The sequence below is a fragment of the Phyllobates terribilis genome, unplaced genomic scaffold (genome assembly GCF_046119375.1).
Source record: "Phyllobates terribilis strain yellow unplaced genomic scaffold, ASM4611937v1 Scaffold_2__4_contigs__length_985480577, whole genome shotgun sequence".
Lineage (NCBI taxonomy): Eukaryota > Metazoa > Chordata > Amphibia > Anura > Dendrobatidae > Phyllobates > Phyllobates terribilis.
In genome coordinates, this window is record NW_027362762.1 from 920554568 (window position 1) to 920573832 (window position 19265).

Genomic DNA, 19265 nt, shown 5'->3' on the forward strand with positions numbered 1-19265 from the left:
AGAATCCACCTGTGTGTAATCAAGTCTCGGTATAAATGCACCTGCTCTGTGATAGTCTCAGGGTTCTGTTTCAAGTGCAGAGAGCATCATGAAAACCATGGAACACACCAGGCAGGTCCGAGATACTGTTGTGGCGAAGTTTAAAGCCGGATTTGGATGCAAAAATATTTCCCAAGTTTTAAACATCTCAAGGAGCACTGTGCAAGCGATCATATTGAAATGGAAGGAGTGTCAGACCACTGCAAATCTACCAAGACCCGGCCATCCCTCTAAACTTTCATCTCGAACAAGGAGAAGACTGATCAGAGATGCAGCTTAAAGGCCCATGATCACTCTGGATGAACTGCAGAGATCTACAGCTGAGATGGGAGAGTCTGTCCATAGGACAACATTCAGTCGTACACTGCACAAATCTGGCCTTTATGGAAGAGTGGCAAGAAGAAAGCCATTTCTCAAAGATATCCATAAAAAGTCTCGTTTGAAGTTTGCCACAAGCCACCTGGGAGACACACCAAACATGTTGAATGAGGTGCTCTGGTCAGATGAAGCCTAAATTGAACTTTTTGGCCACAATGCAAAACAATATGTTTGGAGTAAAAGCAACACAGCTCATCACTCTCACAACACCATCCCCACTGTCAAACATGGTGGTGGCAGCATCATGGTTTTGGCCTGCTTTTCTTTAGCAGGGACAGGGAAGATGGTTAAAATTGATGGGAAGATGGACGGAGCCAAATACAGGACCATTCTGGAAGAAAACCTGTTGGAGTCTGCAAAAGACCTGAGACTGGGACGGAGATTTATCTTCCAACAAGACAATGATCCCAAACATAAAGCAAAATCTACAATGGAATGGTTCAAAAATTAACGTATCCAGGTGTTAGAATGGCCAAGTCAAAGTCCAGACCTGAATCCAATCGAGAATCTGTGGAAAGAGCTGAAAACTGCTTTTCACAAACACCCTCCATCCAACCTCACTGAGCTCGAGCTGTTTTGCAAGGAAGAATGAGCATGAATTTCGATGTGCAAAACTGATAGAAATATACCCCAAGCGACTTGCAGCTGTAATCGCAGCAAAAGGTGGCGCTACAAAGTATTAACTCAAGGGGGCCGAATAATATTGCATGCCCCAGTTTTCAGTTTTTTTATTTGTTAAAAAAGTTTAAAATATCCAATAAATTTTGTTCCGCTTCACGATTGTGTCCCACTTGTTGTTGATTCTTCCCCCAAAATTAGAATTTTATATCTTTATTTTTGAAGCCAGAAATGTGGCAAAAGGTAGAAAAATTCAAAGGGGCCAAATACTTTCACAATGCACTGTATATATAAATATATTAAATTATATGTCTGATATCTGGTAGTATACTACATATAAAAGTATGGAATAGTGTAGTAGACTGCACTATTCCATGCAATGGTGTCCCGTATAAGACGTACCTAAAACATTTACATTTTTTTACAGTTTTACAGTGGATGTTGGAAACCACTGGATGGCATCCATACAAGGCAACTGTTTAAAATATGCATCCTGGCATATACACTAAGTGACGCGCCCCCTGGGCCATATTCTTTAGGGGAATACCCGGAGCCGGATCAGATGGGGGTTGTAGTCTTCCGAGTGGCTGTGACCCGGTCCGTGCCCAGGGTGTCAAACTCAGTTGTATGTGGCAGTCCTACAGATGTTATTAAGTTCTTAATGTCGACTACGCCACCCGTTGTATTGCGGTCACTATGGCCGCCGCTGCAGCAGGGTCCGCTGAGGCTGATGGTGTTGGTGCAGCTTTTGATGGTATAACCCCCAACGGGTGGGGTATAGCCTCAGGGGGTCAGGTGCAGAGGATGGGGGTTGTGGTGGTGCAGCGTAGATGTAAAATGAAGACAGAGTCGGGTTGTGCAGTTTAGGGTATTTACTCACTGCTGATGTTCCGGTCACTCCAGCTTCAAGTGACCACCCGAGCCGTGCTGCGTCCACCAGGTCCTGGATCCAGCCAACCCCCAAGCAAGTCCGGAGCGTGACCCTGAGCTCTCCTTCTGTCCTTTCCTCTGGCCGTCCCCACTAGTGATCCACCTAGGTCCAGCTCCCTCGGGCCTTCTGTTGGGAGACCCTTGGCCTTGGGTTCCCTGACCCTCCACGTGGTCTGCCTTCGGGGTGGATGTGGTGGGTGGCCGTGGCAGACGCTGCCCACGGCCTCCGGTCTCTGGCTAGGGTGTGCTTTTGCCCCCACCAGTTTGGGCTCCGGTACCCAATTGCCGACTCTTCACCCGGGGATTGAATTTGGGTTCTTAGAGTCCTTTCTTTTTACCCCCTCTGGGTCTCTCTTTCTTCTCCTCTCTCACTCTGGCTCAGGCCGCTCTGCTCCTCTGCTCTCTTTCACTCCTCTGCAAAGGCTGACTGACTGACTCCACTCTGACAGACTGACCCTGATCTTTGATGGTGCCCACCTTATATACTCCCTCTATGTGTGAGCTCAGGTGACCAGCACCCAATGAGCTCCTAACTTTACCCAGGCTGCTCCCCCTATCTGCCCCTACACTACTTGGGATGTTCCACCCCCCTCCCACTCCAGCCAGGAACAGACTCGGTCGTACCTGCACATTTCTAAGTGGGAGTACCGTTGGTCTGTTCCCCGGAAATGGGATGTGTGTAGTGCATGCAGCCTACCGAGCTCAGTTCCACACTCCATCCTTACCCGGGAGTGGAATATCACACCTCTGGGTTGAGGTGCAATACCCCTGTAGCAGCCGAATCCTCAGGGTGCTACATTCCCCCCTGGTAAATCACAGCACGTCCTCGGGCTGTAAGAACAAAACACCAAAACATACAATTTTTGCATAAACATCATAATAAAACATTATATAAAACAACATATATTAGCAGCATCTTAAAACTTTTCATATAAAACTTTCTCGTAGTCACTTCTTGCTTCTAGCTCCTCCTCCGGTCACTGTGCAACGTGTGCCCGGGAAAAGTGCAACAGTCTTTGGAACTCGTGGCTTTCCTATAAAACCAGTAGGGGCGCCTTAGGACGCGCAACTATATACAGGGGAAGGTGGCCGCTCTCAGTCCTCGGCCAGGTATTAGGGAGGAATGACCGCTCTCAGTCCTCGGTCAGTGGGATTTAGGGGTTAAACGGGTAAACAGTTCAATTCTCTGGTCCCAACGGGGACTACATTAGCAACAGTAACAGTTCACTGTGCCCCGACGGGCAACTATATACAGCTTCGGCTCCGCTGTACTTAACGACGGCGTCCTCCTGCTCTTTCTTTATGGTTACCTCTAACTCTAGTTTCAGACCCGTCCGGGTCCTCTTGTTCTTCCTCCTCACACCGCAGCTCTTCCTCCATCAGGCGATGCACATGGAGGGCGTAGGGTCCTTTGGCACACTTGTGCCGGGTGAAGGTGACCTCGTCCCCGATGTAAAGGTCACGACCCCTGTGTCCCTCCGGTAGGTGGGACTCAACGTCTCTCCTGGTCACGAAGACGTCACCTGGGGTGCGGTGGTCTCGGATGAAGCCCCACCCATGCTGCATGTTAAACTTAATCACAGTCCCGGTGGTGCGGGGACTATGCGCTGCACGGGGGTCTCTCCTGGCCCGGCTCTTCTGCTCCGCGCTCCTTACTTGAGCTTGCTGTTCCCGGACCCGCCTCTCTCTCCGCTCCCTCTCGAAGACCTCGAGTTGTTGGCGGCAGCACTCAGCACGCTCCGCTGCAGCTGCCCGAGTCTCTTGAGTGAACCCCATGAGATCTTCTCCGGTGGGGTCCCACTCAAACTGCGCTTCTGCTAGCGGGGGCGAGATCCTCTTGACGGGCTTTGGAGCCGGGATCAGGGGTTCATCCAGGGGTCTCTCTCTCCGGAGTCGGGGATGGTGAAACTCCGGTGGCCATATAAATGGCTGCCCATCCGGGCACATATGCTGGGCGTACAGGTCCTCTCCCAGATGCGGCACTCTTGGTCTTATGGGCGCGGTGGTGTTAGCGCCCGGGTTGTCCGGGCCTTGCGGCCAGGCCTGGGGTATCTGGAAGGTGAAGGGCACCGTAAGGACGGCGGCGCCCTGGGCTACTTGGCCCTGCGACCAGGCCGGGGGCTCCGCGGAGGTAGGGGGCGCTGTTGGTATTGCGGCGCCCGGGGGTACTAGGCCTTGCGACCAGGCTGGTGGTACTTCCTGCTTGGTCACGCTCGGGGTCGGGGCGTGTGACGTCACAGGGGTCGCGGCTCCCGTTTGAGGCCTATTCTGCGGCGGTGACGTTGCAGCGACGGGCACGGCAGGATAGACTTCGGGCTCTGCGACGGGGAGCTGGGGCAGGTACGCGGTTTCCCGGTTTGGGGTATAGACGTCCCCTTTACCTGCCTCCACTCGTTCGGCTCCCTTCTCGGCGCCGTCTCCGGCCTTCAATCCTCCCGCGCCATCCTCAGAGGCGGTCTGTTTCCTCGTCTCGGGTGGCGTGCTCCGCTGACAGGTCTCGGTCTGCTGGGCCATCTCACGGCTCCACTCCGCCAACGTCTCTCGCTGCACCCGGGCCATCCTCCTTGCGAGGCCCTCCAGAGCGGTCTGTGCACACTCCCGGTCTCGGGGGAGCTGTGCTAGGACCTCCACTAGGCCTAGTGGGGTCGTTGTTTCCAGCAGGCTCCTGACCAACGGGTCGGTGCTGCTCTGCTCTCCTTCCGTTGTCTCCAGCAGGCTCCTGGCCAACGGGCCGGTGCTGCTCTGCTCTCCCTCCTCTGTTTCTAGCAGGCTCCTGGCCAACGGGCCGGTGCTGCTCTGCTTCCTCGCTATCTCCGGGTAAGCTCCTCCGATATTCTTCTCCAGGCTTCTTGCCTCCGGGTGCGCTCTCTCCAGACTGCTCCAAGCGACACCCATCTTTGCTCTCTCCTTTCGTCTCCTCCCCCTTCGAGGGCGGTCCCGGGGCCACTTGGTGACTGTCAGCTCCAGGGGCTGTTCTTTCACGCTGACAGACACCTCTAGCATCACAGTCTCTGTTGGTGGGGGCGGTTTCCACTTTTGGCGCCATTTTCGGTCCTGGCCCACGATGGGAGGTGGCCTCTTACCACCCTCTGGCACGCCCATAATGGCGTCCGCTCTTCCAAGGCGGGAAACCTTTGGAAATGGCGGGAACCGCTTCCCAGTGGCGGGAAACTCTGCAGATGGCGGGAAAAAGCTGTTAATGGCGGACAACCGGCGGGAATCGACTGGTGATGGGGTCCGATGGCGGGGACCCTCCGGAACCGGCAGGAGACTTCTTTTTGAGGTAAACTCGTTCTTTTCTTCAGGCACGCAGTACCCGGTTGTTGTGGGCACGTAATCCTGCCGACTACGCCAAAGTTGACGCGCCCCCTGGGCCATATTCTTTAGGGGAATACCCGAAGCCGGATCAGATGGGGGTTGTAGTCTTCCGAGTGGCTGTGACCCGGTCCGTGCCCAGGGTGTCAAACTCAGTTGTATGTGGCAGTCCTACAGATGTTATTAAGTTCTTAATGTCGACTACGCCACCCGTTGTATTGCGGTCACTATGGCCGCCGCTGCAGCAGGGTCCGCTGAGGCTGATGGTGTTGGTGCAGCTTTTGATGGTATAACCCCCAACGGGTGGGGTATAGCCTCAGGGGGTCAGGTGCAGAGGATGGGGGTTGTGGTGGTGCAGCGTAGATGTAAAATGAAGACAGAGTCGGGTTGTGCAGTTTAGGGTATTTACTCACTGCTGATGTTCCGGTCACTCCAGCTTCAAGTGACCACCCGAGCCGTGCTGCGTCCACCAGGTCCTGGATCCAGCCAACCCCCAAGCAAGTCCGGAGCGTGACCCTGAGCTCTCCTTCTGTCCTTTCCTCTGGCCGTCCCCACTAGTGATCCACCTAGGTCCAGCTCCCTCGGGCCTTCTGTTGGGAGACCCTTGGCCTTGGGTTCCCTGACCCTCCACGTGGTCTGCCTTCGGGGTGGATGTGGTGGGTGGCCGTGGCAGACGCTGCCCACGGCCTCCGGTCTCTGGCTAGGGTGTGCTTTTGCCCCCACCAGTTTGGGCTCCGGTACCCAATTGCCGACTCTTCACCCGGGGATTGAATTTGGGTTCTTAGAGTCCTTTCTTTTTACCCCCTCTGGGTCTCTCTTTCTTCTCCTCTCTCACTCTGGCTCAGGCCGCTCTGCTCCTCTGCTCTCTTTCACTCCTCTGCAAAGGCTGACTGACTGACTCCACTCTGACAGACTGACCCTGATCTTTGATGGTGCCCACCTTATATACTCCCTCTATGTGTGAGCTCAGGTGACCAGCACCCAATGAGCTCCTAACTTTACCCAGGCTGCTCCCCCTATCTGCCCCTACACTACTTGGGATGTTCCACCCCCCTCCCACTCCAGCCAGGAACAGACTCGGTCGTACCTGCACATTTCTAAGTGGGAGTACCGTTGGTCTGTTCCCCGGAAATGGGATGTGTGTAGTGCATGCAGCCTACCGAGCTCAGTTCCACACTCCATCCTTACCCGGGAGTGGAATATCACACCTCTGGGTTGAGGTGCAATACCCCTGTAGCAGCCGAATCCTCAGGGTGCTACACTAAGCATGAGTCATTTAGTCTTACAAGGTTATTTCCAAAAACATCAAGTTATCCAAGATCCTAATGATAGGGAATAACTTAATGATTGTTGGGGGTCTGACCACTGGGACCCCAGCAATCCTGAGAATGGGACTCTGCAGCTCAGCCATGAATGTATTGCAGGGGCGCATGTTTGACTTCTGCTCTTTTCATTGTTAATGTACCACACTCACTAACATTTTTATTCATTCATTTCATTTTTGAAGGCAAGCCATAAGAAGTCCTGATTTCAGGAGATAAAGCTAGAATGTGGAAATAGGAGCTCTAGTCAGATGTGACCAAAGTAGAACTTTTTGGGCTAAATGCAAAACGCTATGTGTGGCAGAAAACTAACACTGCACATCACCCTGAAAACACCATCTCCATCATTAAACATGGTGGTGACAGGATCACGCTGTGGGGAGGCTTATCTTCAGCAGGGGCAGGGAAGCTGGTCAGAGTTGATGGGAACATAAATGGAGCTAAATACAGGGCAATCCTGGAGGATAACTTGTTTGAGTTTGCAAAAGACTTGAGACTGGGGCGTAGGTTCACCTTCAAGAAGGACAACAACCCTAAGCATCCTGCCAGAGCTACAATGGATGGTTTATATCAAAGCATATTCATGTGTATGATTGGCCCAGTCACAGTCCAGACCAAAATCCCATTAAGAATCTGTGACAAGACTTGAAAATTGCTGTTCACAGACGTCTCCATTCAATCTCACTGAGCGAGAGCGAGTGTGCAAAGAAAGGGCAAAATGTCACCTCTAGTTGTGCGAAGCTGGTAGAGACAGACCCCAAAAGGCCTGCAGCAGTAATTGCAGCTTAAAGTGGTCCTTCAAAGTATTGACTCAGGGGGAGCTGAATACAAATGCTCCTCACAATTTTCAGATTTATATTTTTTAAATAATTAGAAAATCTGGTATAATTTCCTTTACACTTCACAAATACTTGCTACTTTGTGTTGGTATCACATAACATCCCAATAAAAAAACATTTACGTTTGTGGGTGTAACGTGAAAAAATGTGGAAAAGTTCACAGGATGTGAATACTTTTTCAAGGCAGTGTATATGTGTGTATGTGTGCTAGAGTGTGTGTGAATCTATGTATGTATGTGTGTTTTTTAATCTATGTATATATTCTCTTCGAGAGAAATTACCATTTATGATAAATATATATTTAGATATTTAGTCCTCTTATCCACAGCAAAAAAAATGTAACTGTCTAAAGAAATGTCACCTTATCATGTAATGTTTTCAATGCACATAATAAATGATGATACCATACGATAAAATAAGGAAAGTATAGGCAAAACTTACGAAAGTACATTTCCAATGTAGGCATAGTAGGAACAGCAGTAAGGAGGAGACCCATCACAGCAGTAAGATTTGCAGTCTATTCCACAGTGTGCAAGGCAGGATTCTAGATGAGGAGACACACATAGGTCGGGTAAGGGATACAAGGTCTGTATTGTACATTTTCAGAATTTTGTAAAATATAGGTTTATTTGAATGTTTTGAAAATGTTATCTGTTCAAAAATTAAAGTGGTTGTCCAGTGAAAAGAAGTTATAACTTATAACCCATCTACAGAATAGGTGATACATTATTGATTGGTGGTTGTCTGACTACTGGGACCCGCACTACAGAGTGGAGAGGCAAGTTGAACGCCTGACCGTCTCTCCATTCATTCCAGGTGTCGGAAAAAGTTGAGTTCAATGCTTAGCTGCCCCATAGGTAATGAATAAGGATCGGGTATGTGTGCTGCATCTCCATTCTAAGGCTATGTTCACACGCTGTGGTTTTTAATGAAAAACTGTTTTTTACAGTACTAGCAAAAATTGTGAGGTTTCAGAAATCTCATGCACACAGGCTTGGACTAACCCACAGGAGAACAGGAGAATCCTCCAGTGGGCCACCACCCTCTTATTTAAGCAGTACTTGGCACTATATACATGAATCAATATGTGCAGACAAAGGCAGCATCTTATTCATTTAACAATCTATCCAGTTCATTGTTATATAAATCTGTGATTGAGGAGAAATTTGCATGTAGCTGAAAAGTGGGGCCCTGGAGTTGGTTACTGGTGGGCCCTTGGCACCCCAGTCCGACAGTGCATGTACATACTTGTTTTTTTTCTGACTTAATTGGAAAACTACAGCATTTTTTTTTTTAATCTGCAGCGTGTCAATTCTTTTTGCAGCACTTTTTCACCCTTAGAAAGTAATGAAAGAATGAAAAAAAACCAAAGCGTTTTTGTAGAGTGTTTGCAGCATTTTTGGTGAAAAATACTAACTTTAGTTAACATGTACTGTAGAAAAATTGCACAAGTAATCTGTACCAAAAAACTGGGCAAAGAAACACTGTTAAAAAGGATGCAAAACCTCTGAAAAACAGGCTTCTTGAACACATAGTTTTTACTGCCAAGAAAACAGGTTTGGGCTGCAGAAAAAAATGCAACGTGAGAACATAGCCCAACAATGATAAAAGATTCACATTCTGCTGGTCAGTGCAAGTCCCACTGTTCAGACACCCACCGATCAGTAAGTTATCACCTGTGGATAGGTGATAATTTATTTTCACTGGACAACCAGGTCATTTTAGGGCTCTTCTCATACTACCGTCATCATCGGTCCGATCTCGGACTGGTCACGTGTCTCCAGAACCGAGTGTGACAGCCTCATAGAAATATATGAAGTGGTCATGCTCAGGTCAGGAGATGCGCAGCCAGTCTGTGCATTGCGATCTGAAAGAGCCCAGACTCTTGTTACCAACATTAGCCAACCCTATTCATTCAGACTGTCCAACCAAATTTGACTCCACAAGTCTTGATCCTGCCTAAAAAACAAACAAAAAAAACAAATTAAGGCTCAATGTTCAAGGAAGGGGTCATGGCCATTATTGATTTTGACCCTGCTTTGAAGGAGGCCATAGCCCTTCAGGACAGTATGCTGGAGGATGAAGTATGTCAATGTAAATACTTTTATGCCCAAAAATGACAAAAGTATTCTCGGAGTGATACCTTCATTGGCTAACCAGAAAAAATATATACAGTGGGTACGGAAAGTATTCAGACCCCTTTAAATTTTTTCACTATTTGTTTCATTGCAGCCATTTGGTAAATTCTAAAAAGTTCATTTTTTTTTCTCATTAAAGTACACTCTGCACCCCATCTTGACTGAAAAAAAAACAGAAATGTAGAAATTTTTGCAAATTTTATATAAGAAAAACTGAAATATCACATGGTCATAAGTATTCAGACCCTCTGCTCAGTATTGAGTACAAGCACCCTTTTGAGTTAGTACAGCCATGAGTCTTCTTGGGAATGATGCAACAAGGTTTTCACACCTGGATTTGGGGATACTCTGCCATTCTTGCTTGCAGATCCTCTCCAATTCCGTCAGGTTGGATGGTGAACGTTGGTGGTGTAAAGGACATATTGATACTCATGCTAGTGTAGCACCCTGAGGATTCGGCTGCTACAGGGGTATTGCACCTCAACCCAGAGGTGTGATATTCCACTCCCGGGTAAGGATGGAGTGTGGAACTGAGCTCGGTAGGCTGCATGCACTACACACATCCCATTTCCGAGGAGCAGGCCAACGGTACTCCCACTTAGAAATGTGCAGGTACGACCGAGTCTGTTCCTGGCTGGAGTGGGAGGGGGGTGGTACATCCCAGTAGTGTAGGGGCAGATAGGGGGAGCAGCCTGGGTAAAGATAGGAGCTCATTGGGTGCTGGTCACCTGAGCTCACACATAGAGGGAGTATATAAGGTGGGCACCATCTTAGGACAGGGTCTTTTGCAGAGAGGAGTCGGTCAGTCTGTGAGGAGCCAGAGAGACGTCAGTCTGTCAGAGCAAGAAGCAGAGGAGCAGAGCAGCCCCTGAGAGAGAGAGAGGAGAAAGGAAGAAAGACCCAGAGGGGACAAAGAGAGGACTCTGAGAACCCAAATTCAATCCCCGGGTGAAGAGTCGGCAATAGGGTACCGGATCCCAAACTGGTGGGGGCAAAAGCACACCCCAGCCAGAGACCGGAGGCCGTGGGCAGGATCTGCCACGGCCACCCACCACATCCACCCCGAAGGCAAACCACGTGGAGGGTCAGGGAACCCAAGGCCAAGGGTCTCCCAACAGAAGGCCCGAGGGAGCTGGACCTAGGTGGATCACTAGTGGGGACGGCCAGAGGAAAGGACAGAAGGAGAGCTCAGGGTCACGCTCCGGACTTGCTTGGGGGTTGGCTAAATCCAGGACCTGGTGGACGCAGCACGGCTCGGGTGGTCACTTGAAGCTGGAGTGACCGGAACATCAGCAGTAAGTAAATACCCTAAACTGCACAACCCGACTCTGTCTTTAATTACCATCTATGCTGCACCACCACAACCCCCATCCTCTGCACCTGACCCCCTGAGGCTATACCCCACCCGTTGGGGGTTATACTATCAAAAGCTGCACCAACACCATCAGCCTCAGCGGACCCTGCTGCAGCGGCGGCCGTAGTGACCGCAATACAACGGGTGGCGTAGTCGACATAAAGAACTTTATAACATCTGTAGGACTGCCACATACTCTGAGCTTGACACCCTGGGCACGGACCGGGTCACAGCCACTCGGAGACTACAACCCCCATCTGATCCGGCTCCGGGTATTCCCCTAAAGAATATGGCCCAGGGGGCGCGTCAACTTTGGCGTAGTCGGCAGGATCACGTGCCCGCAACACCCGGGTACTGCGTGCCTGAAGAAAAGAACAAGTTTACCTCAAAAAGAAGTCTCCTGCCGGTTCCGGAGGGTCCCCGCCATCGGACTCCGTCACAGATCGATTCCCGCTGGTTGTCCGCCATTAACAGCTTTTTCCCGCCATCTGCAGAGTTTCCCGCCACTGGGAGACGATTCCCGCCATTTCCAAAGGTTTCCCGCCTTGGAAGAGCGGACGCCATTATGGGCGTGCCAGAGGATGGCAAGAGGCCGCCTCCCATCGTGGGCCAGGACCGAAAATGGTGCCAAAAGTGGAAACCGCCCCCACCAACAGAGACTGTGATGCTAGAGGTGTCTGTCAGCGTGAAAGAACTGCCCCTGGAGCTGACAATCACCAAGTGGCCCCGGGACCGCCCTCGAAGTGGGAGGACTGAGAAGGAGAGAGCAAAGATGGGTGTCGCCTGGAGCAGTCTGGAGAGAGCGCACCCGGAGACAAGAAGCCTAGAGCTGAGTCCAGAAGAAGCTTACCCGGAGATGGCGAGAAAGCAGAGCAGCACCGGCCCGTTGGCCAGGAGCCTGCTAGAAACAGAGGAGGGAGAGCAGAGCAGCACCAGCCCGCTGGCCAGGAGCCTGCTGGAGACAACAGAAGGAGAGCAGAGCAGCACCGACCCGTTGGTCAGGAGCCTGCTGGAAACAACGACCCCACTAGGCCTAGTGGAGGTCCTAGCACAGCTCCCCCGAGATCGGGAGTGTGCGCAGACCGCTCTGGAGGGCCTCGCAAGGAGGATGGCCCGGGTGCAGCGAGAGACGTTGGCGGAGTGGAGCCGTGAGATGGCCCAGCAGACCGAGACCCGTCAGCGGAGCACGCCACCCAAGACGAGGAGACAGACCGCCTCTGAGGATGGCGCAGGAGGACTGAAGGCCGGAGACGGCGCCGAGAAGGGAGCCGAACGAGTGGAGGCAGGTAAAGGGGACGTCTATACCCCAAACCGGGAAACCGCGTACCTGCCCCAGCTCCCCGTCGCAGAGCCCGAAGTCTATCCTGCCGTGCCCGTCGCTGCAACGTCACCGCCGCAGACTAGGCCTCAAACGGGAGCCGCGACCCCTGTGACGTCACACGCCTCGACCCCGAGCGTGACCAAGCAGGAAGTACCACCAGCCTGGTCACAAGGCCTAGTACCCCCGGGTGCCGCAATACCAACAGCGCCCCCTACCTCCGCGGAGCCACCGGCCTGGTCGCAGGGCCAAGTAGCCCAGGGCGCCGCCGTCCTTACGGTGCCCTTCACTTTCCAGGTGCCCCAGGCCTGGCCGCAAGGCCTGGGCAACCCGGGCGCCACCACCACCGCGCCCATAAAACCAAGAGTGCCGCATCTGGGAGAAGATCTATTTGCCCAGCATACGTGCCCGGACGGGTCTGAAGCTAAAGTTAATCACAAAGAAAGAGCAGGAGGACGTCGTCGTTGAGTACGGTAGTATAGAGACTGTAAATAGTTACCCATCGGGGTACAGTGAACGGTTGCTGCTAAAATAGTCCCCGTTGGGACCAGAGAATTGAACTGTTACCCGTTTATCCCTTTAATCCCACTGACCGAGGACTGAGAGCGGTCATCCCTATTCCCATTACCTGGCCGAGGACTGAGAGCGGCCATATCCCTTGTAAATAGTTGCGCGTCCTAAAGCGCCCCCTACCGGTTTTATAGGAAAACCATTTTTCTAAGAGACTGTCGCACTTTACCCGGTCACACGTTGCACAGTGACCGGAGGAGGAGCCAGAGGCGACGAGAATGTTATTATGAAAAGTTTTATGATGATGCTGCTAATATATGTTTTTATATGTTTGTATTATGTTGTTTATGAAAAAAAAAATTGTATGTTTTGGTGTTGTTTTTGTCTTACAGCCCGAGGACGTGCTGTGATTTACCAGGGGGGAATGTAGCACCCTGAGGATTCGGCTGCTACAGGGGTATTGCACCTCAACCCAGAGGTGTGATATTCCACTCCCGGGTAAGGATGGAGTGTGGAACTGAGCTCGGTAGGCTGCATGCACTACACACATCCCATTTCCGAGGAGCAGGCCAACGGTACTCCCACTTAGAAATGTGCAGGTACGACCGAGTCTGTTCCTGGCTGGAGTGGGAGGGGGGTGGTACATCCCAGTAGTGTAGGGGCAGATAGGGGGAGCAGCCTGGGTAAAGATAGGAGCTCATTGGGTGCTGGTCACCTGAGCTCACACATAGAGGGAGTATATAAGGTGGGCACCATCTTAGGACAGGGTCTTTTGCAGAGAGGAGTCGGTCAGTCTGTGAGGAGCCAGAGAGACGTCAGTCTGTCAGAGCAAGAAGCAGAGGAGCAGAGCAGCCCCTGAGAGAGAGAGAGGAGAAAGGAAGAAAGACCCAGAGGGGACAAAGAGAGGACTCTGAGAACCCAAATTCAATCCCCGGGTGAAGAGTCGGCAATAGGGTACCGGATCCCAAACTGGTGGGGGCAAAAGCACACCCCAGCCAGAGACCGGAGGCCGTGGGCAGGATCTGCCACGGCCACCCACCACATCCACCCCGAAGGCAAACCACGTGGAGGGTCAGGGAACCCAAGGCCAAGGGTCTCCCAACAGAAGGCCCGAGGGAGCTGGACCTAGGTGGATCACTAGTGGGGACGGCCAGAGGAAAGGACAGAAGGAGAGCTCAGGGTCACGCTCTGGACTTGCTTGGGGGTTGGCTAAATCCAGGACCTGGTGGACGCAGCACGGCTCGGGTGGTCACTTGAAGCTGGAGTGACCGGAACATCAGCAGTAAGTAAATACCCTAAACTGCACAACCCGACTCTGTCTTTAATTACCATCTATGCTGCACCACCACAACCCCCATCCTCTGCACCTGACCCCCTGAGGCTATACCCCACCCGTTGGGGGTTATACTATCAAAAGCTGCACCAACACCATCAGCCTCAGCGGACCCTGCTGCAGCGGCGGCCGTAGTGACCGCAATACAACGGGTGGCGTAGTCGACATAAAGAACTTTATAACATCTGTAGGACTGCCACATACTCTGAGCTTGACACCCTGGGCACGGACCGGGTCACAGCCACTCGGAGACTACAACCCCCATCTGATCCGGCTCCGGGTATTCCCCTAAAGAATATGGCCCAGGGGGCGCGTCACTAGAGCAACTCCATTTTGTCTGCTTGCTTTAAAATCATGTTATTATCACTCCTTGCATAACATACTTCTTTCTTTCTCTTCTCATTGAACTTTCTCACACTAACTTTTTATCTCAAGAACATTTTGTCAGACACCCCGCTCCTGTTATCTAACTAGTCTAGGCCAAGATTGACCTTGTAAATTTCCAGCGTGCTTCGAACTAACGATAATATGACCATATATGTGTTTCCGTAATAATTGTACTAACATTGGTTCAAGACTGTAGTATGGCTGTAGATGATTGGACATTAATAAACTCAAAACAATATAAAATGCTAAGCAAAATAAATGGGATCAGAGATTCTTTTGACTCCTCCCATACAGAGCACACTGTCTCCGTCTGGTTCCCTGTTGGATTGCGCAATCAACATAATAATTTGACACTCACTTGGTCAACCGTGAAGGGTTATTGCCCTCCCTCAACAGTGGACATCCATTTTCAGGTCTCTCCAGAGATGCTCAATTGGGTTTAGGTCAGGGCTCTGGCTGGGCCAGTCAAGAATGGTCACAGAGTTGTTCTGAAGCCACTCCTTTGTTATTTTACCTGAGTCCTTAGGGTCATTGTCTTGTTGGAAGGTGAACCTTCTGCCAAGTCTGAGGTCCAGAGTATTCTGGAAGAGGTTTTCATCCAGGATATCTCTGTACTTGGCCGTATTCATGTTTCCTTCGTTTGCAACCAGTCACCCTGTCCCTGCAGCTGAAAAACACCCCCATAGCATGATGCTGCCACCACCATGTTTCACTGTTGGGATTGTATTGGGCAAGTAATGAGCAGTGCCTGGTTTTCTCCACACATACCGCTTAGAATTATCACCAAAAAGTTCTATCTCCGTCTCATCAGACCAGAGAATCTTATTTCTCATAGCCTGGGAGTCCTTCATGTGTTTTTGAGCAAACTCTATGCAGGCTTTCATATGTCTTGAATGAGGAGAGGCTTTCATCGGGCCACTCTGCCATAAAGGCCCAACTGGTGGAGGGCTGCAGTGATAGTTGACTTTGTGGAACTTTCTCCCATCTCCCTACTGCGTCTCTGGAGCTCAGCCACAGTGATCTTGGGGTTCTTCTTTACCTTTCTCATTAAGGCTCTTCCCTCACGATTGCTCAATTTGGCTGGACGGCCAGGTCTAGGAAGACGTCTGGTGGTCTCAAGCTTCTTCCATTTAAGGGTTATGGAAGCCGCTGTGCTCTTAGGAACCTTGAGTACTGCAGAAATTCTTTTGTAACCTTGGCCAGATCTGTGCCTTGCCACAATTCTGTCTCTGAGCCCCTTGGGCAGTTCCTTTGAGCTCATGATTCTCATTTGGTCTGACATGCACTGTGAGCTGTGAGGTCTTATATAGACAGGTGTGTGCCTTTCCAAATCAAGTCCTATCAGTTTAATTAAACACAGCTGGACTCCAATGAAGGAGTAGAACCATCTCAATGAGGATCACAAGGAAATAGACAGCATGTGACTTAAATGTGAGTGTCTGAGCAAAGGGTCTGAATATTTATGACCATGTGATATTTCAATTTTTCTTTTTTAATAAATTTTCAAAAATTTCTACATTTCTGTTTTTTTTCAGTCAAGACGGGGTGCAGAGTGTACTTTCTTGATAAAAAAATTGAACTTTTAGAATTTACCAAATGGCTGCAATGAAACAAAGAGTGAAAAATTGAAAGGGGTCTGAATACTTTCCGTACCCTCTGTATGCAAGTTTTCAGAGTACAGAGGCTCCTTCTTCAGGCAAGATTTCAAATATATACCACACTAGCATAAGCTATATCAGCTCAGCTTAAAAGGAAGGTACGATGCAAATGAATTAAAATAAATGTTTTTATTAATGCATATTTTAAAACAAAAACAAAAAAAAATTGAAACAATTAAAAATCAGAAAACTTCAGGTTCCCTTGGCGTAAACACTTCATAGCTGTACAAATATTACACATAGCCCAATAAATAGATAGATGGTAGTAACGACTATACCTACTAATTCATCTTTTATATATAATCAAGTGTAAAAAAATAGATAGAATTATGTCTAAACCCAATAATGGAGTAATGGGATCAATTATCCCCACAATCATTAGAGAAGTGCAAGTGCATGTACAAACAAAGGGGTAGCTGTATTAAGCCCCATGATCTTTGTATGCAAAGGGGTTAATTACAAGGTAATAGTCACAAGATTATGTGGAAAAAAACACCCCTGCCAAAACCACAAAACAATTTAAAATCCCTATATGTATAATAAGATACCAGCTAGTATTGGGATGTTAGTGGAAATAAGCAGGAAGTGTATCCAGAATGGGTTGCAGGCTAATACTTACATGTGGTTGAAGGAATACTAAAGAACCTACCCCGACGACGCCGTTTCGCAAGTGCTTCTTCAATGGGGGTGCCCCCATTGAAGAAGCACTTGCGAAACGGCATCGTCGGGGTAGGTTCCTTAGTATTCCTTCAACCACATGTAAGTATTAGCCTGCAACCCATTCTGGATACACTTCCTGAAGAAAGAGCCTCTGCGCTCTGAAAGCTTGCATATATATATTTTCTGGTTAGCTAATAAAGGTATTTCTCCGAGATTACTTTTGTCATTTTTGGGCATAAAAGTATTTACATCGATTTTTCTGGCTAACACGGTACCGCAATATTTGTATTGTACAGCACATAAATTTCAATGATAATACTTTTTTCTTCCTGTTGAGGCGCTGCAGGAGAACTAAACCCTTGCTGCAGGGTTCCTCCACAGATCACTGATTATTGCTGAGGTTTCTAGAATTTGTAGACCTTTTGATCAGCAGGTGTACCCTGCTAACAAGCTTTCTACAATTTATTTTCTCAGAGCAGCTAGAGAAGCAAATTGTCCAATCATTTAGGAAAGAAATAAGATTATAAAGAGAGAAATGTCTTTTATTCGTCTGGGAAACAGTATACAGATTCTTATATGTACTCAGATATTCAGACCTCCAGGTGTAAACCAGGTGACTCACTTGAAAAGGAGATACCTGTAGCCATGATGATTGCTTTATTTATTATTGACTCATACTTCCTGCTCTGTTTAGTTGATTTTTCAGCAGTCTCATTATCATCAAAGACAGGATGGCACTTACAGATAACACTTTTATATGCAGTGTATAAAACAAGATACACCAGTCACAATAGGTGATGTGACATCTCCTCCCCTGATCTTTGCCAGATCATCCCTAAAAACTCTTCTGTGGTAATCAATGGGACAAAGCCAGTTTATTGCTGTCTACGAACATGTCGCTGTTGAAATGTCATCTGTACAGAACAGAAAGGGTAAGAGTAATATTAGACTTAGTGGCCAGTATGAAAATTGCAAGATTTCTATATGGAAAATAATATGAAAAATAAAAAAAAATATTAAATAAAAAAACAACCCCCCCCCCCTGATTTAAAGAGGACTTGTCACTTTCTCAAAAAATTTAGTTAAATACATGGTAAAAATCATTCAGCTCTCCTTATGCTGCCGCTGTTTTCTGTTTTGCTCTGCATGTCTCTATTGCAGAGATATTCACATTTATTTATTTTGAAGCGCACTATGTGAAATCTCTGCTTTGCAGTCCACCTTAATGTTTCTTCACAGTCTTCTCTGGGGGGCGTGTACCTTCTCCCCTCCCTCCCAGACGCTGCCAATCACAGCTCGGCATCTGATTTAGCCGTCTATCAGTCTCAGAGACTGAAGAGCTGTGATTGGCAGCATCTGTGAGGGAGGAGTGAAAGGGAGGGCCCCTAGAGAAGACTCTGAAGAAACACCCAGTTAAACTGCAAGCAGAGATTTCACATAGTTCGCTCCAGAAGAAACAAGTGCGAATATCTATGAATGGAGTGACGCAGCACAAAATGGAAAACAGTATCAGAATTGGGGAAGCTCAGATATTTTTTACAGACTATTTAAATAATTTTTTTTTTGAATGACAGGTACTCTTTAAATAAATTGTCAATTTCTAATGACACATCCTCTTTAAACTGGCCATACATATTGGAATAGTTTTGGCCAGACCTGGAGACCCAATGGTGGATCTCAGAGGAAAGACAGATAGTTAGATTTTATAAAGGCCTCGCAGAGCAGATGTCTAGGGAAAGATGGATCAGGCAGTTTGATTTCTACATGGCCGATACCTTTGACCGAGAAGAAGATAACCCTCCACCAGGTGTATTTGACAGTGGCTTACTCTCCGCTCCCTGTCGAGAACACATACGTACTCAATCAGGCATGTAGCATGCCCATTTATGATGGAGTCGGGAGGGAGAACTGTCGAGATGACAACTTTCTAATGCAATTTGCCTGTCTTAAAATTTCAGCTCAAGTGTGGATTCTCTAAAACTCTTTTGGACCTGTTTAACTATGTCCAAAGTCTATGAATTTTCCAGTAGAAGGAGACAACTATGCGGAAGTATCACACCACTCAGAACTTTTAGTGTCTTGTATGGACCTAGGAAGAAGTATCACTTTTGCTTTCTCTTGCATGATTTCAGAAAGCATTATTTCCAGCATTGTGCAGACACCTGGCACATAACAACTAGTGTGTCGCAGCTGTTATAGTGACTTCATCCCCGACCATCTCCCAAAGGAACAAAAGTGATAACAAAGTCTCACCTACTCTGCAAGTCCTTGGAGGGTTCCCAGGTGTACAGAGCTGCTTATCCAACTCTGTGCTCCTCTAACCATATAACCAGACACATGATTAGGTCATTAATTTAGATAGTTGCGAACAGTCTAAAATACTAAGAAGACAGAGATAGCTGTGAGATCTGTGTATAACAGAGTATAATGAATTCTGCAAAAAGAAAAGATTGCCTGAGGCTATGT

The 19265-nt window shown here is 48.7% G+C and overlaps 1 protein-coding gene across 1 annotated transcript in view; it reads right to left on the minus strand.

Moving 5' to 3' along the window:
• Positions 1-19265, minus strand: part of CYYR1 (cysteine and tyrosine rich 1) — a 137979-nt gene that overhangs the window by 87542 nt on the left and 31172 nt on the right. The window contains exon 2 of the mRNA XM_073670817.1: positions 7883-7985. Within this exon, the coding sequence (XP_073526918.1) occupies positions 7883-7985 (103 nt within the window). The remainder of the gene's footprint in view (positions 1-7882; positions 7986-19265) is intronic.